General features: G+C 37.8%; 1 protein-coding gene across 2 annotated transcripts in view; it reads right to left on the bottom strand.

The window, feature by feature from the left end:
- The window catches only part of LOC130908524 (copine-3), a 30,810-nt gene that overhangs the window by 2,323 nt on the left and 8,533 nt on the right, over positions 1–19,954 (bottom strand). Inside the window, exons 3-16 of one of the 2 annotated variants that reach the window (XM_057824023.1) lie at positions 18,830–19,009; positions 12,807–12,881; positions 12,653–12,724; positions 12,482–12,562; positions 9,758–9,847; positions 9,073–9,171; positions 7,980–8,066; positions 7,805–7,864; positions 6,394–6,527; positions 3,996–4,050; positions 3,878–3,929; positions 3,662–3,795; positions 3,321–3,557; positions 819–947 (exon numbers count right to left, since the gene is read on the bottom strand). In XM_057824023.1, the coding sequence (XP_057680006.1) occupies positions 837–947; positions 3,321–3,557; positions 3,662–3,795; positions 3,878–3,929; positions 3,996–4,050; positions 6,394–6,527; positions 7,805–7,864; positions 7,980–8,066; positions 9,073–9,171; positions 9,758–9,847; positions 12,482–12,562; positions 12,653–12,724; positions 12,807–12,881; positions 18,830–19,009 (1,467 nt within the window). In that variant the 3' untranslated portion in view covers positions 819–836. The remainder of the gene's footprint in view (positions 1–818; positions 948–3,320; positions 3,558–3,661; positions 3,796–3,877; positions 3,930–3,995; positions 4,051–6,393; positions 6,528–7,804; positions 7,865–7,979; positions 8,067–9,072; positions 9,172–9,757; positions 9,848–12,481; positions 12,563–12,652; positions 12,725–12,806; positions 12,882–18,829; positions 19,010–19,954) is intronic. The other variant, XM_057824022.1, reaches the window with a different exon arrangement.

Raw genomic sequence — 19,954 nt, 5'->3', positions numbered from 1 at the left:
TACATAAAGGTGGTTTAAATGCGCTATGTGACTAATTTCTCGAAATGCGCTATGTGACTAATTTCTCGAACAAATCAACAATGTGCTTGAAAGCTACCAAAGAAAACACAATGGGAAACACATGCAAAAAGTATTTTGACGCAATGAAAAGGTAATAAAAGACTCAATAAAAACACAAATAGTAAGTACTCTCCGCTTTTAACCGATGAGTGCATGTGTTGGACGTCTCGCCACATAGAAGGATTTGCAGTAACCCGGTAGTATTTGTCTAGCAACAGTGACAATCTACGTCATCACCCCACGCGTCCATAAAGCATGGCACCCTCCGTAGGTCAAATCGTACTAAATATTATAGATTTTTAAATCAATGCCAATATTTTATGTTTCTAACAACATATTTTAGTAAAAATGAACAATTGTTACTTATTAGAGCCTACAAGTCTCAAGTCAGAGGTTTCCTTTAAGGTGTACCAGTACAAAATGTAGGTGCACCCACATTTTTCATTGCATCACCTTTAACGCCATACACGACAACGGTGTTGATAGCAGAGGTTGACTGTCTCCCCCAAGGGAGCGATTAATGTCCTAACTTTTTGGTGTAAATATCCCATAATACAGTTAGGACAGCTGTGGCTTATAGTCCAGGGCGGCTTAATTATCAACATGTCGTTTTCATGTCAAATTTGGTGGGTGGCGGCTTATAGTCAGGTGCACCTAATTGTCTAAAAAATTACGGTAAATAGGATGCATGCAATAGGTCAGTTGAGCAATGAGTTATTATGCAGAAAATCGCACAGGAGGGTTATGGGGATTAATACCAAATATATGGGGAACCCCTAGGAAGAACTGGGTTCATGGGGAGGCTTCAGTTTGAATAGCCCAAAGAAGGATGCCACTTGTTGAGGTAACTCTGCCAATACGCTTTGTGAAAGAGCGTGGCTGGGTGCCTGCAGAGACATAATGCATAGAGTTGTGCTACATTTAAAGGGAACAGACACTCAATGTGTCATGGAAAAGCTGGGAATACATGCAGTTTCAAAGGGGACAGATTGAAAAAATTTTTTGGTGTTTTGCGATTTAGCCCCACAGTTTTGTAACATTGTCACTAATGTACAGTGGTATGAAAAAGTATTCTTTTGAAATTTCTCACATTGCTGCATAAAACCACAAATGTGATCTGATCTTTGTCAAAACCACACAGATAAAAAAAAAATACTTTTTAACTAAAACCACTTTTATAGGTTTTCATATTTTAATGAGGATAGTATGCAAACAATGACAGGAGGAGGAAAATATAAGTAAGTGAACCAACACATTTAAAATTTTGTGCCCCCCCCCCCCTTTTTTTTTTTTTTTTTTGCAGCAATAACTTCAACCAGTAGCTGCAGATCAGTCTGGCACATCAATCAGGACTAATCTTGGCCCATTTTCTCTAAAAAAACTGCTGTAGTTCAGTCATATTCCTGGGATGTCTGGCATGGATCGCTGTCTTTAGGTCATGCCACTGCATCTCAATAGGGTTCAAGTCTGGACTTTGACTTTGCCACTCCAGAACGTGTATTTTGTTCTTCTGAAACCATTCTGAAGTTGGTTTACTTCTGTGTTTTGGATCATTGTCTTGTTGCAGCATGCATCCTCTTTTTAGACAGTCGGCCTCAGGTTTTCCCACAAAATATCCTGATGAACTTTTGAACTCATTCCTCCATTAATGACCGCAAGTTGTCCAGGCCCCGAGGTAGCAAAACAGCCCCAAATCATGATGCTTCCTCCACCATGCTTCACAGTGGGGATGAGGTGTTGATGTTGGTGAGCTGTTCCATTTTTCCTCCACACATGACATTTTGTATTACTCCCTAACAACTGAACTTTGGCTTAATCAGTCCACAAAATATTTTGCCAAAACTTCCAAGTGCCTTTTTGCGAACTTTAAACGAGCAACAATGTTATTTTAGACAGCAGTGGCTTCCTCCTTGGAGTCCTCCCATGAACACCATTCTTGGCCATAGTTTTACATATAGTTGATGTGTGCAGAGATCGTGGACTGTGCCAGTGATTTCTATAAGCCTTTAGCAGGCACTCTAGGGTTCATTTTTACCTTTCAGAGTATTCTGCAATGCACTCTTGGCATCATCTTTGGTGGACAGCTACTCCATGGGAGAGAAGCAACAGTGCCAAACTCTCTCCATTTGTAGACAACTTCTCTGGCTGTCGATTGATGAACATTGATGATGATTGATGATTGATGATCAACCATCCTTGATCACAGGTCTTCAGACAGCTCTTTTGACCGAGCCATGATGCACATGAGACAATGCTTCTCATCAAGACAATTCTTACCGGGTGTGTGTTTTATAGTGGGCAGCGCAGCTTTAAACCACTCATCAGTGATTGGGCACACATGTGACAGAAAGAGCAATTGAAACCACTTTTTACCAAACAATTTAAGTCTCCTTAGGTAGAGGGTTCACTTACGTTATTTTTCCCCTTTCTGTCATTGTTTGCATGCTAGCCTCATTAAAATATGAAAACCTATAAATGTTTGGGTGGTTTTAGTTAAAGCAGACACTGTTTTTACGTCTGTGCGATTTTGACAAGGATGAGATCACATTTGATGGTGATTTTATGCAGAAATGTCAGAAATTCCAAAAGGTTCAGATACTTTTTCATAACATTGTACATTATAACCTCGTCAAAAGTTTATTGCAAGTCAATGAGTTGACAAGTGAAAGATCGACTTTCAATTTTTGGGAAAGCAAATATTTTTAAAGCATTGCAGTGTTAGCACAGATTAGCATTAGCCAACAGTGATACCAGCATCAGCTATCTCATCTAAACAGAAATTGAACAATTGTGATCAAATTACCCTTGTTAGCTGACATTCACACACCAACCAACACCGTGACAAAAACAATTGTGGCACTTGTGTTTTGAATTATGAACAATGTGACATGACTGTCAAAGAAAAGCTGATTGCACTGTAGCTAAACAATATTGCACTGTCATTAAAATAGGAGAGTCAAACATGCAATTTCATGATTTTTGAGGGTGGAATACATGCTTTGCATAATTTCCTAGGCTGTATCTGAAAATATTTGAAAGGGAAATCCCATTTCTGCAATTCTTGATCATTAGTTTTTGAGTAAAGACTGTACAACCAACTTAGGACAGCTTGGAACTAATGCAAATTGGCAAAAGTAATATACTATTTGTCTATTTTAACGCAATGAATTAGTGAAGATAACACATGGAGCCAAAAATAAAACCACATTCAAACTGAATGAAAAAGATAATAGTAATATTAATATGTATTTTTGACTTACATTTTGGAACTGCCTGAATGGTACAAACTGCACAATGTCTCGCATGGCGGGCTCTCCAGCCAGAGAGCGAAGACGCCCGTCGTCTCCGTCCAAAAACTCCATAGCAGCGAAGTCTGCCGCGCCCACTCCCACAATGATGATGGACATTGGCAAACGTGAGGCATTGACAATGGCGTCACGTGTGTGATCCATGTCCGTGATCACTCCGTCTGTGATGATGAGTAGCACGAAGTATTGCTTCGGAAGGAAGAAAAAAGCAACAATTGAGTCACTATACATAGAAAATGAAAAAGCGCAATGTGCTCTAATCTCAAGACATCCTCTAAAAAAAATACACTTACTGATGCAGTGTTCTGCTGAAGAGCTTGCTTTGCAAAGCACGCTACATGGTTGATGATTGGTGAGAAATTTGTGGGACCATAAAGTTTGACCTGGGGGAGGCAAACCCTGTAGGCCTCCACTATCCCTTGAACACCTGCACACAAAAAGCACAATGACAGCGAAAGAAGAAACTTGGGAACGTAACATCATAAGGCGACACCTCTCTTTTAGCATACCTGCACAGTATGGATTTGCTGGGTTAAAATTAAGCGGGAACTCATGGGAGACCTGTTAAAGAAAGGTCATTACAAAATATTTATACAGCTCACTTAACGCTAAGAAAAATAGCCGTACCTGCCATGTTGGAGGGACCTGTGCACCAAAGCCAAAGGCTGGAAACATCTTGTCACTGAACAAAAAAGACAAACACCAAAACATTCTAATGAGGCCACCTGTGTCAAAGATAAATTGTTGACTTTTAGGAAGATTCCAAGTTGGCCGATAAAAGCATTCTAAAATTACATCAGTTAATATCCACTTCGGTTTTGGGCCAATATGCATTTTGCCTTCAAAGTTAATATAAAAGCCATCTGCCTTTGTACAAGGGCTGGTCACAGCTTAGCACATCAATTATGCTTATTGACCATTAGATGTCTTCGAACTCGGATGCCAGTGTTTTGTTATGTGAGTAGAACATTTCCATTCATGGTGCAAAAATTAAATGAACAATAAATTACTGAAGAATATTTACACTATTTTGATTTCAACAGCAAATATAGTGGTACAATATAGGCACTTTTTCGATAACTTCAGTTGAAATGGCTCCTGAAGTTGTTACATTTATCATTATTAAAGCATCTAGTGGGGTATCACAATGTTACTAGCCATAATATGTTAAGTCCATGAACACATAGTCATGTGAAAAAATTAGGACACCCTATGGAAGCCTGTGTATTTTCTAACATATTTGGTCATATGGATATTTCATATCAATTTTAACAATCTTGAGAGATTCATGTCATAGAACTAAACAATTAAAGCTGAAATAAGCTTTTTTTTATTTTTATTTTTTTAAATATATAATTTTCTGTAAAATGTCATTTTAAATCAATGCAATTTCTGTTGAGGAATCAATTAGGACACCCCACATTCGATCCCACTTAAAATGGCTAAAATTACAGGGGTATCACATCACATGACGATGTAGCACATGATTAGAACATCATTAGCGGGTATTTTGAAGGAGGCTTGCCTTATTTGAACATTTAGTTTGGTGTGCCCCTGACTGTTGAAGTGAGAGAAACACAATGGTAAGATCAAAGAAGCTGTCTGATTGTAGACGCTTATGAGTCTGGTAAGGGATTTAAAAAGAATATCAAATTAGCCATCCCTCTCTACAGAAAATAGTCTACATGTGGAGGACATGCAAAATAACTGCCAACATGCCCAGGTCTGGCCGTCCAGGAATAGCACCAAATACCAACTGTGAAGCATGGAGGTGGAAGTGTCATGGTTTGGGGATGCTTTGCTACAGCAGGACCTGGCCAGCTCACCATCATAGAATCCACCATGAGTTCTATCATCAGAGGGTGCTTGAGGAACATGTGAGATCATCTGTGAAAATTAAACCTGAAGCGAAACTGGGCCCTGCAACATGACAATTATCCAAAACATATCAGTAAATCCACCAAGGAATGTCTCAAAAGGAAGAAATTGTGTCTTGGAATGCCCGAGTCAAAGCCCAGATCTTAATCCCATTGAGATGCTGTGGGGTGACTTGAAACGGGCTGTACATGCAGGAAACCCCTCAAACATCTCACTGCTGAAAGTATTCTGAGTCGAGGAGTGGGGCAAACTTTCTTCAGACCAATGTCAAAGACTGGTAGATGGCTACAAAAAGCATCTCACTGAAGTTATTTCAGCCAAAGGGGGTAACACTAGCTATTAAGCGGTAGGGTGTCCTAACTTTTTCCTCAGTTAGAACATGCATTTTTGTTAATATATTTGATTTAATGAGTAAAACAATGTTATTTTTTGCAGTTTACCTGCAATTAATTACATTTTTTCCAGAGATAAAAAAAACAAGCTCAGACATCGATATGTGAACATTTCTTAATAATGAATTGAAGATTTAATGGGGTGTCCTAATTTTTTCACATGACTGTATATCAGTATCAGTTTCACATGGGTAGCGAATTTTTGGAGTTGGACAATATCGGGATGTAGGTCATCTGTAGGTCTGTCACAATAACAAATTTTAGTGGGCGATATGTTTTTTTCTGTTTTTCCCCGCATTGTTTGCAAATGCTGTTAACCAGCGAGTTTTCATGTTTGAAGTGTCACCTTTTAACCGCAAGTTTGGACTTTGGAGAAGACTGCCAATGTTTTGTAGCAGGCTACAGTGGTTAGTATGTTGTCTTTTTTCCATTAGCCTCAAATGTAGCAATGCTAATGTTTGACAATGTTTAATGTAGATGTATTATCTTATTTTGTATGTCTGAAGTCAAATTCTACAGTGTGTTGATGACCAATAAAGATCTGGCACAACATCAACAAGCATGTGTGCACTAATAAATGTATGCACCCACGCGGCGATAAATCGAGCCAGGAAAATTACAGACCTCATTTTTTATTTACCGTGCAATAAATTGACATTGCATATCGTGACAGGCTTAGTTATCTGTTAAAAAGTGCTTATCGGACAACTCTATATATATTTTTCTAAGTATTATGTTTCACATGAAACACATACCTATCATAGTCCTGGATGACGTTGCCCACAGACCAAATAGCAGAGAGGTACTCATTCACTCCCTGTGGACTGATGTAATGCAGAGACTGAGGTGACCTTGGATCCCCGTTGGAACCAGTGAAGTCTATTGCTACCTGGCAAGACAATTTAGGAAATAGTTGAGCTGTAAAAATAATCGGTTAATTATACCAAAGATTGGTGGTATTGGTGCACGATAATTATTGGTCCGATAATTATCGGTCCGATAATAGGAATTATGACGTCATCCCAATAAATCCAATAACATAATTAATAGGACCGATAATACAGTATGAACTGTGCTCGCTGGCTGGGAAATCAGTTGACCATTTGCGGGGCATTGCTGCCACCTGCCGGTCAGAATATTTCGCTGCATCTATAATTTGGCCCACAAACTCATTCACTTTACACAGTGCTGTGTCTAGCGTTAGCATTGACAAACGTGAATGCTTTCTGTTACTTATGTTTCCGCCTCAGAAATATATGTCTGTAAGTATTTATGTTTACTATAATATATATACTACAATACTATACTATACTACTAATATATATATATATATATATATATATATATATATATATATATATATATAAGTTTACTTTGGTGGTGAAGGGTCATATGTACAGAACTTCATAAGTTCTGTTATAGAAGCCAGCCAATGTTTAAGGCTAGTAGCTCAAGCTAGTGTACTATGCTATACATACATACAATAGTTGTCGTGTAATGTTAGTCCTGTCAGCATGCTTGGTAGAATTTTATACTATGCAGAGAATAAACCTCATACTTTATTGAATATGGGTTCACTCACTGCCGTTTATATTGATTATTATAAGGCAAGCCATTAATACTTTTTGTTCTACCATATTTTTGTTATGAGGAATGAGTGATAAACCTTACTATATAATGGTTACAGTGTTAGTTATAAGTTAGTAAGTTATTGAGAGGCCTTTTGGTTATTGATAGGCTTGCTGTCCTAACCTGTCTCCCAGGTTAAGAAAGTTGTTTCATGGACCAAGACCACAACAGTCTCCTGTAGCACCAAATATTTTTATCTGATGACGAAGCACAATACCAATACAATATTGGCACTTTATTTGAAGTCAAGACTATTCTTGTCTTTGTTTTGTTCATTATAATAATGTTCATGTCATTATGAAAATTCTGGTGAGATCAAAGTCAAATCTATGTTGAATCCACCATTATTATGTTTTTAAACCTCCAGGTGTTCAAAAACTCTGGTGAATATACATTTTTAAAATTATATATTTATTATCGGTTATCGGTATCGGCTTTGAGGAGCAGGAAGTTATCGATATCGGTATCGGTTTCAAAAAATGGATATCGTGCACCCCTAATTGGTGGTTTTGATTTAAAGAAAAAACACAAACTCACAGTGAAGTTGAGTTGACAACCCCCCATAATATAATCCAGGAATGTATACTCTTTGACCACCTATAGATTTAAAAAAAAAACAAAAAAACAACAGTGTCACAATTTCACAATAAATTGACGAGATTAGATAGACAGATGAGATAAATTGCGAGAAAAACTCGCAAAGACAGCATACCTGACAATGCTTCACACTCACAACACCGGAATTCTTGTAGCCTTTCTTTTTTTGTTTCTTTTTACTGTTGATGCACTCAAATTCCGCCTGAGAAGAAAACAGACTTAAACTGTAATTATCATTTCGGAGCATAGATTTCTACATTTGAGAGCAAACAGCAGCATACGCATTAGGGGTGCGAACCTCCGCGTGCCTCACATTACGACTGACAATTCACGATATATAATGATCTCACAAAATGACGAGACAACTATTAACAATAGATGGGTGAGGAAATTGTTCTACAATACAACAAACAAACAGAAAAACAAGCCATTTTGATCCTCCTGCTGTGAATTGGAATGAGATCATCACTGGTAGACGTCCAATCAGTTTGAACTGGAAGGGTGGCAGACACCTCCCACTTCAAACGGATTGGACGTCTATAGCTGTCAGTCAATGCCAGCCAATGAGTTAGTTTTGGGGCATTTCACATCATTTCCTGATAATTTTCGGTCATTTCCTTTTCCTTTTGGGGCATTCACGGGTCACGTGCTGTTGATTTTGGGGCAATTACAGATCACTTCCGTGTTGCTTTTGGTTTACTGAAAAGGATGTGACTCAAAAATGTCCCCAAATGAATAGGAAGTGACTCAAAATCATCAGGAAGTAACCAGTAAATGCCATAAAATGAACAGGAAGTGACCTGTATATGCCCACAAAAGACTGGATGTGAATGCTCTGGTTTCAGTGCCAGTGCACTAGATGTTCCAATCCAGTCCAAATGAATTGGATGTCTTGCCATCAATGGCAGCCAGTGAGTTACCGTAGACATTATTCTCAAGGAAGCATCCTATTCGTACCTTTTTTTTTTTTTAAACAATGACACCTTTTAAAATGATATATCGATTATTGGTGGCATATCAATAACCATTTTTAGGCTACAAAGTATCGCGATATATCACCTTTTCCATTACACCCCTAATACGCAGTAGTCCCATTGATACATAATACAAACATTAATACTGTACTGTACAATGGCCATTACTAATAACAATAAAACTCAAATTTATATACGGTAATCTAATCACGGCATTAGACCAAATGCTCATACCGGAGAAGTGCGCGATGCTTCTTGAAGGCGTTTCATCGTGGTCTCGAAAGTCCCGATAAGATCGTGTGAGCCATCACTGTCATAATCAAAGCACTCAATCTAGAATCAATAGAAAACATAATAATGCGGCTGACTAAACAAATGTCAACAATGTAGAGTAAACAATGCAGACTTTAAATGATTGCTGCACCCAAAATGTCTAATAAAATAATGTAACTCTGCTTGGTTTTTAATTAATGATAGGGTATAGCAGTCGAAATCTAATTTTGGGTGGAACAATACTTTAAAGGTCCCTGAGCACAAAAACATGCAAACATGAGGGACATGTTGAAATCACATAAATATCTGTGACATAAGACAAATGTTTTTCTACGAGCTGAATGAAAGAAACGTGTTCCATCCAAATGTTCCATCTAATCTAGTCACACTTCACCCAAATAAGTCATGTTATGGTGGAAATAAAACTAAAACAATCCTTTGAATAACTCACTTGTCCTGTACGCTTGAAAATTGCTTCCTTCCTGATATGTTTGCTTAATGGGATAACAAAATGTAATAACATTGTCTAATTATATACAGTTGGGTTGTAATTGCGATGACACGACCAAGAACTTGAACTAAATCAATCCTGAAGCATTTGGACTTTTTTATGTTGTTAAGAGGTAATATGACAAAAGTAGGTTACTTTAATTGGTTTCTCCATGTCTCCTCCACAGAGAGACTGCAGGGGGATTCGGAATGGTCTCCATGTTGGATTTAGGTTATTCTTTACCACCTAAAAGAGAGAACAAATAGATATTATGAATGCAGCAAATCTCATTGAATGCTTTTTAATGCCACTTCAAAATACATTGATGCCCATGCCCAACTTCAGATTGTTTCACTTACACAAATTGTAAGTTGAGTTGTCCGATAATGACTTCTTAACCGATAACTGATATCCCGATATTGTTCAACTCCAAAAATCCGATACCAATATATGCAGTCGTGAACTTAACATAATATAGCCAATTATAATAATAATACATTTTATTTATAGAGTGCTTTTACCGATGCTGAAAGACGTTTTACAGTTGAAACGGCAAATGACGTGAACAGAACAAAACAATAGAGAAAAAAAATATAAATTAAAAGCCAGTTTAAAAAGGTGTGATTTATCAATTTTTTTAATGTAGCAAGGTCTGAACAGGTGCAAATGGGTTTAGGGAGTGAGTAGCAAATGGAGGGGTCCTCCCAAGTTTGGTGTGTTATTTGTGGGGGCAGTGCAAGAATGTTTGCATTTGATGAGCAGAGGTGACAACTGCATTGTTTAATAATGATAAATGTAACAATATCAAGGTTTTCCAAACAGCATTTTGTGAAAAATAAGAGAAGTTCGTCAACTGGACTTGTGGAAAAAGCGCCTATATTGCACCACTATATTTATTGTTGAAATCAAAATAGGGCAAACTGTTTTTTTTTTTTGGGATCAAGTGCAAGCGCAGGCATGAAAACCTCTCACCTTTCGGCGAAACTCCCCGTTTTAAAGTCAAAAAGGGTGACCTACGTTAATTGTGTAGATCCAAGGAGAAATTTTTTTAAGGGAGGGGGGGAAAGATTTTGTTTAATGTCGGACGCTTGGTATGCAAGCGGGGAAAGCAGCACAAAGCCCAAAAAGCGCACCAGAGTGGCCAAAACATTGACCTATTTCAACAAAACAAAGGAGAGTACACTGTTGTGTCATGTCTCTTCAATGCAAAGCTTGGCTGCAGGTCGGCCGTGAATGAACACCTAAAGCGCCGTCACCCAGTTGTAATTTTGGAAGATGATAGGAGACAATTACATGCTGGCAGATCGTAAATCTATCTAACTAACTAACTACATATTTTATTAAAGTTGCTAAGCCTGTCGCGATATGCAATGAGTCCATTTATCGCACGATAAGTAAAAAGGAGGGCGGTAATTTTCACGACTGCGTTTTATCTCCGTGCGGATACATTTATGCGTACGTGCTGTTGGTACATGAGACAACAGTTCCTTTCACAGATGTTTATTGGTCATCAACAGCGGTTTAGCGATCGTACTTCCGGTGAACATTTCAAAATAAAAGCACTTCATGTTCATCATATAAATAACGATTTCTGAAGTTAATCCCACATACTTCAGAATTCAGATTCTACACTAAGAATAGCTTTAAAATGACACCCTTTATGAAAAATCTGTTTGGCAATGATTAAGTATTATACTACTATTATATATGGTAATAAACTATCATTTTAATGCTAGATATTTATATTTTTTAATTGTTTTGAATCATGTTGGAAAGGCGAAGTCAATCTGTTTACATTCCATTCTTTTGCACTGGTTAATGCTATCAGCTATTGACCTCATTGTTTATTTCTGATTTATTGTTGTTATTTACGTGTTTAGTTGTACTTTAATAAAGAATTTAAACGTTCCAAAATGTTTTTGTGAATTAACAAGCGTCATCAAAAATGTCATTGCTAAATTTGTTTTTAAAAAAAGGGGGTGGGGGGGTTTAGATTAGTCGACTAATTGTTAAAATAGTCGGCTGACTAATCGGGAGAAAATTAGTCGTTTGGGACAGCCTTAGTTGCACAGTGTACCGGAACATATTTCCTCCACACCCTTCTCACGTTTTTAACCCCTGACCCATTTTCAAGCCTGAAAGTGCCAATAAGGCACTGCCATATCACAAATGGCTCACACAGTGCTTCTGGCTCAAAAGACACACAGCTTCAGTACAGTGAATGAAGTATGTAATGAGTTTATAATTTATTATTTTTATATATTTATTGTTCATCTCATTTTTGCACCATAAATGCAAATGGTCTGCTCACATAACAAATCAAAAGCATCTTTGGTGACATTTAGCATCTTAGTTTTGAGACATTTAACGGTCAATAATCATAACTGCTGTGCAGAGCTGTGACCAGCAGTTATACAAAAGCAGAGGGCAACATGCATATTGACACAAAACCGATAATGAAAATCCGATGTCGATATTATCCGATATAATTTTTAAAATGTGTTTATCGGCCGATATCATCGGGCAGCCTATAATATCGGCTCTTATACCATAATGATCTTATCTTAGGTTTTCTTTTCCCGGCTCCTCGATAATATTTGACAAGTCAAATAATGTAAAAAAAAGTCAAGATTACATATTTTTTTAAATGCCTCAAACATTTAGTTTAATGCTTTTTAAGGCCTGAGTTTTGACATTAAGTTTTGTTAATTCTGAGATGTCAGCCATATTTACACAAACTGGTCAATTGGGTTCAACAAAACCAGAAATGAATATCTTTAGTTTTTATGTGTCTTGCTGGAAAAAAGGAATTGAGTGTCACTGCACACTAGACAATAAACCACAGTACTGCATTGGCAAAGTCACTTGTAGTTTCTCTACCTCTGTCCTGTGAGCCAGTTGCCATCCAGTTTCTGTTTGCTTGTAGAATTCCAGATACGGGTCAGACTTTCCAAAGAAATCCTGTTAATTATTTGTTGTTTTTTTAAATGGCACTTTGAAATGGCAAAGAAAATAAGAACGTGTGCAATTAATCTCAGATCTCCTCAATACCTTATTATCCAGTTTTCTTGCCTCCACCTCAAAATTTACCACCCTGTTATCTTTAATTTCTTCAGCATTGATCTGCAATAGAGTGGATGAGAAATTCAGCAATAATGTTGGTAAATAAAGCCTACAATGAAGCAACACTGTCGCAGCTACTCACTGTGATGGTCCCTTTTCCTGCAGGTGACTTGTTCTTCAGGACCAGAGGCCTGGTCAGTTTTCTACTGGACACAACCTGGAGGAGTTTACAAAAATTGAGAAAGCATTATGGAAATGATCTCATGCTGAAAGACAAGAGAAAAGAGGAGAAAGATTTGTTGATTTCATTTTTTGAATATATAGATAATGCATTACATTACACAATGTTTTCTCAAGAGGGAAAAGTTAAAAGCGATTGGAGGACAATCAGTTTTCTGGAATTATAATGTATGTACTTTATATTTGAAGTTATTGTGGTAGTGTAATGATTGAAACCTAAGTAGATGCTTAACAACAGTAAGGCTGCAACAACTAATCGGTTAAATTCGATTCATAAATTAGTTGCCAACAAATTTCATAATCGATTTTTGCTGGCAGCTATGAGCAGTCCCATGTGGGTCCTTCTTTGTGTGTAATGTGAGGCTGCGCGCGAGCCAGTGATTAGAGCAAGAGAGAGAGCGTTCACTGCTACACTCGGCTTGCTGAAACAATACTGTATTACGAAGTGTCGAGAGTTAAGATTGTCTTTTGTGTTATTAGATTCAGTGTGCCTCCAGAGATGAGTACATGAAGCCAATTGTATTGTTTGTACTCTTTGTTGATTAGACGTTACTACTTTGCACAGAGCGCTAAACTAAAGAGCAATTATGCTAATCAGTGTCTTAAGTGTCCGTTTGTGTTTTGGAGAAGCATATTAGCATTTGAGTTATTGTTAGATACAAAGGTTGCCTCATTTCTTTTTAGAAAGAAACCACACACAAAAACGCATTCATATAACAACTTGGTCTCCTTTCAACACTAACTCCCATTAAAACTGTAAATTGTCATACAACAGGGCGCTTTAAAATTGGATTTGGATTGTATTTATGAACAACTGTTTGATAAAGCAAACATTCATTACAGTCTGCCTCCTCCTTATTCAATTTCATTGTTTAGTTGAGAGAAAATAGATGAATTATTGACACAATTTATATCAGCGCTTTGCCCACAAGAAAAAAATATGTCAATTAGCAGCTTTTATTTGAATGAACAGGACTTTGTCTGATTTGTGTATTGAGAAATTCCTTTTATGTTTTATACTCAGAAACTAAATTAAAACCTTTAGCAAGTACAGTTGTAGACTACAATTAAGTCAGGAAGCTGTAATAACATATTTTTGAAGGAAATAGTCATCAATTTTGTCTTTATTGTTACTTACAACTAGGGATAGGAATTTCAACTACCGGTAATTTCCCTGCCGACTAGTGTCAGATTTTATTCGCCACTAGTCAACTATTCCATAAGCAAAAAAAAATCACAATTTAATACACATATTAAATAAAAAGTTAAAATGCAAAAGGTTTTGTGAGCTATTTTAGGCCAAACGTTCAGGACAAGTTTTTTATTTGAATACTATTGATGTCACAAAAACTGACTACAAGTAAACAATTGACAGAAAACTTCCACAAATTTTGTGTCACTTCCACCTTTTATGTGAGGGACAGGATTTTATAACCCGGACATTACGCCATTTTTGGTCGGCATCGGCAAAAAAATAAATCACACATTTCGAATGATGGACAATAGGCTATCTCTTCCTCGGTTGTAAGATTCAGTAGCAAATTAATTTCATGATGTTTCCAGTTTAATTTTGTTATCTCTTCAGCTTGCGATATTAATAATTGCGATGTTTGTTTACCGCTTGTTGTCTTACTGCGAAGAAAGTGGAAATGATGATCGGCCCGCCATGATACAGTGCCTTGCAAAAGTATTCGGCCCCCTTGAATCTTGCAACCTTTCGCCACATTTCAGGCTTCAAACATAAAGATATGAAATTTAATTTTTTTGTCAAGAATCAACAACAAGTGGGACACAATCGTGAAGTGGAACAACATTTATTGGATAATTTAAACTTTTTTAACAAATAAAAAACTGAAAAGTGGGGCGTGCAATATTATTCGGCCCCTTTACTTTCAGTGCAGCAAACTCACTCCAGAAGTTCAGTGAGGATCTCTGAATGATCCAATGTTGTCCTAAATGACCGATGATGATAAATAGAATCCACCTGTGTGTAATCAAGTCTCCGTATAAATGCACCTGCTCTGTGATAGTCTCAGGGTTCTGTTTAAAGTGCAGAGAACATTATGAAAACCAAGGAACACACCAGGCAGGTCCGAGATACTGTTGTGGAGAAGTTTAAAGCCGGATTTGTATACAAAAAGATTTCCCAAGCTTTAAACATCTCAAGGAACACTGTGCAAGCCATCATATTGAAATGGAAGGAGCATCAGACCACTGCAAATCTACCAAGACCCAGCCGTCCTTCCAAACTTTCTTCTCAAACAAGGAGAAAACTGATCAGAGATGCAGCCAAGAGGCCCATGATCACTCTGGATGAACTGCAGAGATCTACAGCTGAGGTGGGAGAGTCTGTCCATAGGACAACAATCAGTCGTACACTGCACAAATCTGGCCTTTATGGAAGAGTGGCAAGAAGAAAGCCATTTCTCAAAGATATCCATAAAAAGTCTCGTTTAAAGTTTGCCACAAGCCACCTGGGAGACACACCAAACATGTGGAAGAAGGTGCTCTGGTCAGATGAAACCAAAATTGAACTTTTTGGCCACAATGCAAAACGATATGTTTGGCGTAAAAGCAACACAGCTCATCACCCTGAACACACCATCCCCACTGTCAAACATGGTGGTGGCAGCATCATGGTTTGGGCCTGCTTTTCCTCAGCAGGGACAGGGAAGATGGTTAAAATTGACGGGAAGATGGATGCAGCCAAATACAGGAACATTCTGGAAGAAAACCTGTTGGTATCTGCACAAGACCTGAGACTGGGACGGAGATTTATCTTCCAACCGGACAATGATCCAAAACATAAAGCCAAATCTACAATGGAATGGTTCAAAAATAAACGTATCCAGGTGTTAGAATGGCCAAGTCAAAGTCCAGACCTGAATCCAATCGAGAATCTGTGGAAAGAGCTGAAGACTGCTGTTCACAAACACTCTCCATCCAACCTCACTGAGCTTGAGCTGTTTTGCAAGGACGAATGGGCAAGAATGTCAGTCTCTCGATGTGCAAAACTGATAGAAACATACCCCAAGCGACTTGCAGCTGTAATTGGAGCAAAAGGTGGCGCTACAAAGTATTAACGCAAGGGGGCCGAATAATATTGCACGCCCCACTTTTCAGTTTTTTATTTGTTAAAAAAGTTTAAATTATCCAATAAATTTTGTTCCACTTCACGATTGTGTCCCACTTGTTGTTGATTCTTGACAAAAAATTAAAATTTTATATCTTTATGTTTGAAGCCTGAAATGTGGCGAAAGGTTGCAAGGTTCAAGGGGGCCGAATACTTTTGCAAGGCACTGTATTTACGTCATCAGCCTTCGCGCTGTGACCAGGTAATTTAGCGGCTGCTTTCATGCATGCCACGTCCCAGTGAAATCCCGGACATTATACAACCCCTGGCAAAAAAGTATGGAATCAGCAGTCTCGGACAAGCTCTCACTCAGACATTTTATTATGTAGAAAAAAATAATGAATTGGTTCAAAAGTGCAACTCTTTAGCATTCAGAAACAGTAAAAGAAATGAATAAAAAACAATGTGGTGGTCAGTAAATGTTATTTTTATAGAGCAAGAGCAGGGAAATGTCTATGGAATCACTCCATTCTGAGGAAAAAAATAGGGACTCATTAGAAAGACCAAAGTTCCAGCATCAGCACCTTGTCCAATGCAGATTCTTGACTCTTGACAAGGTGATGATGCTGGAACTTTGGTTTGGTGCTGTTCCAGTGAGATTTACAAAGATGACTGCCTAAAGAAAACATCAAAATTCCCTCAGTCCTTGATGATATTTGGCTGCATGTCAGGCAAAGGCACTGCGGACATGGCTGTGGTTAAACTTTAAATAAATGCACAAGTTTACACTGAAATTTTAGATGGCTTTCTTACCCCTTCAATTGAAAATATATTTGTCATTTCCAAGATGACAATGCATCATGCCACAGAGCTAAATCTGTTAAAGCATTCCTTGGAGAAAGACTCATGCAGTCAATGTCATGGCCTGCAAATAGCCCACATCTCAACCCTATTGAAAACCTGTGGTGGAAATTGGAAAAAAATGGTCAACAGCAAGGCTCCGACCTGCAACGATGATCTGGCAACTGCAATCAGAGAGTTGACACCAAATTGATGAAGAATAATCATGAAGTCCATGCCTCAGAAACTGCAAGCTGTCATAAAAGCCAGAGGTGGTGCTTCTAAATACTAGAGATGTATTTTGATTGTTATTTCTTTGTTTCTCATGATTTCATATTTTTTTCCTCAGAATGGAGTGATTCCATATTTATTTCCCTGCACTTGCTCTATAAAAGATTTACCGACCACCACAATGTTTTTTTATTCATTTCTTTTAGTGTTTCTGAATGCGAAAGAGTTGCACTTTTGAACAAATTCGTTATTTTTTCAAGCTTTTTATCAGAGTTCGTTCAACATGATAAAATGTCTGAGTGAGTGCTAGTTCAAGACTGGTGATTCCATACTTTTTGCTAGTAGTTTTACTAGGACGTGACCCGATTAATGTTCCTGTCATCATCTCAGTGTCAGTCGACCCAGGAAATTGCTTTTAGACATAAGGGATACCGGAGTTCAGCAAATATCTGAAAGGGGCTCATGATGCTACGTTTAACCGACTAGTAAAATACGAAACGTTTAATTATGGGTAGGTGGTTAAACGATTAAACGACTAGTCACGCACATCCCTACTTACAACATGCCTAAAACAACATCAAGTTAAAGGTAACTGAAAAAAATGACATTTATCCAATTACCGTTTTTTTTCGGACTATAAGTCGCACTCGAGTATAAGTCGCACCAGCCATAAAATCCCCAACGAAGACCAAAAAGACATATATAAGTCGCACCGGAGTATAAGCCGCATTTTTGGGGGAAATTTACTTGATAAAATCCAACACACAACAGATATGTCATCTTGAAAGGCAATTTAAAATAAAAATACAATAGAGAACAACCTGCTGAATAAGTGTACAGTATGATAATGTTAGATGATGCATGAACAACGAAATGTGAACGTGGCCGGTATGTTAACGTAACATAGCTATTAAGAGTTATTCAGATAAATATAGCATAAAGAACATGCTAAAAAGTTTTCCAAACCATCTGTGTCACTCCAAAACACTAAAAATAACACATGAAATGATATAATAATGTGTTAATAATTTCACACATAAGTCACTCCAGAGTATAGGTCGCACCTCCAGCCAAACTATGAAAAAAATCTGCGATTTATAGTCCAAAAAATACGGTATTCATCCGCTTAATCCAGGGGTTGGCAACCTTTAACACTCAAAAGAGCCATTTCAAACCGGTTTCTATTGAAGACAACACTGGACGGGAGCATCACACTTTTTGCCATCAGAAACGAAGGCGTTAGCCTAGGAGGCGGGAAATTTTTTATTGAAAAAGACAAAAAAATATCTCATACATGTGATTCCATGAGAGCCATACAGTTTGTGTGTGTGTGTGCAATATATTGTGACGCTTACAGGAATTTACCCAACTATGTAAAGTCACGGTGCGAGTGGCACCATGATTTTACCTAGTTGGAGAATTCATGGCCAATGTAACTATGTAAAGAACTATGTAAAGAATTGCTTGAGTGTTCTGTTGACAAAAATGCAAAGAGTGACCCTGAATTGTTCTGTTTAGTAAAGGAAAGTAAAATTCCTATGTTAAATCTCATAAGTGCAACAATATATTTTAATCAAATATTCGTTTTATATTTCAAAAGCGAGCCACTTCAGAGGGATAAAAGAGCCGCATGCTGCTCCGGAGCTGCAGGTTGCTGACCCCCGGCTTAATCGATTATAAAAATGTTTAATTGTTTGTTGCAGCCCTAAACAACAGTAATAATAACAATGATTATTAATATTTACTAGTAGAAAAATATATATAAACTCCAAAAATCTTACCTGGCCCAAGGTACACTCCAGTTCTCCTAGGAAATCATCATCGCTGAGATCAATGGTCTTATTGTCGATGTCATAAATCCCAAATTTCAATTTCTGCACCATCTCAAAGTAGTAGTCGATGACAAACTTTTTGGCAAACTTTGGGCAGAGGCAATTCTGGACTTTTTCTGTGCGCGCCAACTGTGGATAACATTAATAAGTAGTTACACATACACTACTGTTCAAAAGTTTGGGGTCACCCAGACAATTTTGTGTTTTCCTTCGAGTCACACTTTTATTTTTCAAATGAGTTGCAAAATGAATAGAAAATATAGTCAAGACATTGACAAGGTTAGAAATAAGGATTTGTATTTGAAATAATCATTTTCTCCCTCAAACTTCATCAAAGAATGCTCCCTTTGCAACAATTACAGCTTTGCAGACATGCGGCATCCTAGCAGTTCAATTGTTGAGGGAATCCGGAGAAATTTCACTCCACGCATCCAGAAGCACCTCCCTCAATTTGGGATGGCTTGATGGGCACTTCTTGTGTCCCACAACAGCTAAATGAGTTTGAGATCTGTTGACTGTGCTGGCTACTCGATTACAGATAGAATTAGTTATTGCATAATTTGGAGGTGTTCTTTGGATCATTGTCATGTTGTAGGATGAAGTTGACTCCAAGCGTTGTCCACAGGGTATGGCATGGCGTTGCAGAATGGAGGGATAGCCTTCCTTATTTTAAATCCCGTTGACCTTGTACAAATCTCCCACTTTACCAGCACCAAAGCAAGCCCAGACCATCACATTACCTTCACCATGGTTGACAGATTACATCATGCACTCTTCCAGCATCTTTTCAGTTGTTCTGAATCTCACAAATGTTCTTCTCCTTTATCCAAAGTCCAAACACCTCAAACTAGGATTCATCTGTCCATAACACTTTTTTCCAATCTTCCTCTGTCCAATGTCTTTGTTCTTATTCTTGTTTCTTACACTTTATGTTCGTACTATTTAATGAAGCTGCTAGATGAGGGCCTGCGAAGCATCTATTTCTCAAACGAGAGACTCTTATGTACTTGTCTTCTTGCTTGGTTGTGCAGCAGGCCCTCTCGCTTCTCTTTCTACTCTGGTTAAATCTTGTTT

Source organism: Corythoichthys intestinalis, chromosome 20 (genome assembly GCF_030265065.1).
Source record: "Corythoichthys intestinalis isolate RoL2023-P3 chromosome 20, ASM3026506v1, whole genome shotgun sequence".
Taxonomy (NCBI): domain Eukaryota; kingdom Metazoa; phylum Chordata; class Actinopteri; order Syngnathiformes; family Syngnathidae; genus Corythoichthys; species Corythoichthys intestinalis.
Note: the sequence above shows the minus strand (reverse complement) of the source record. Positions and strands in the feature narration are given on the sequence as shown.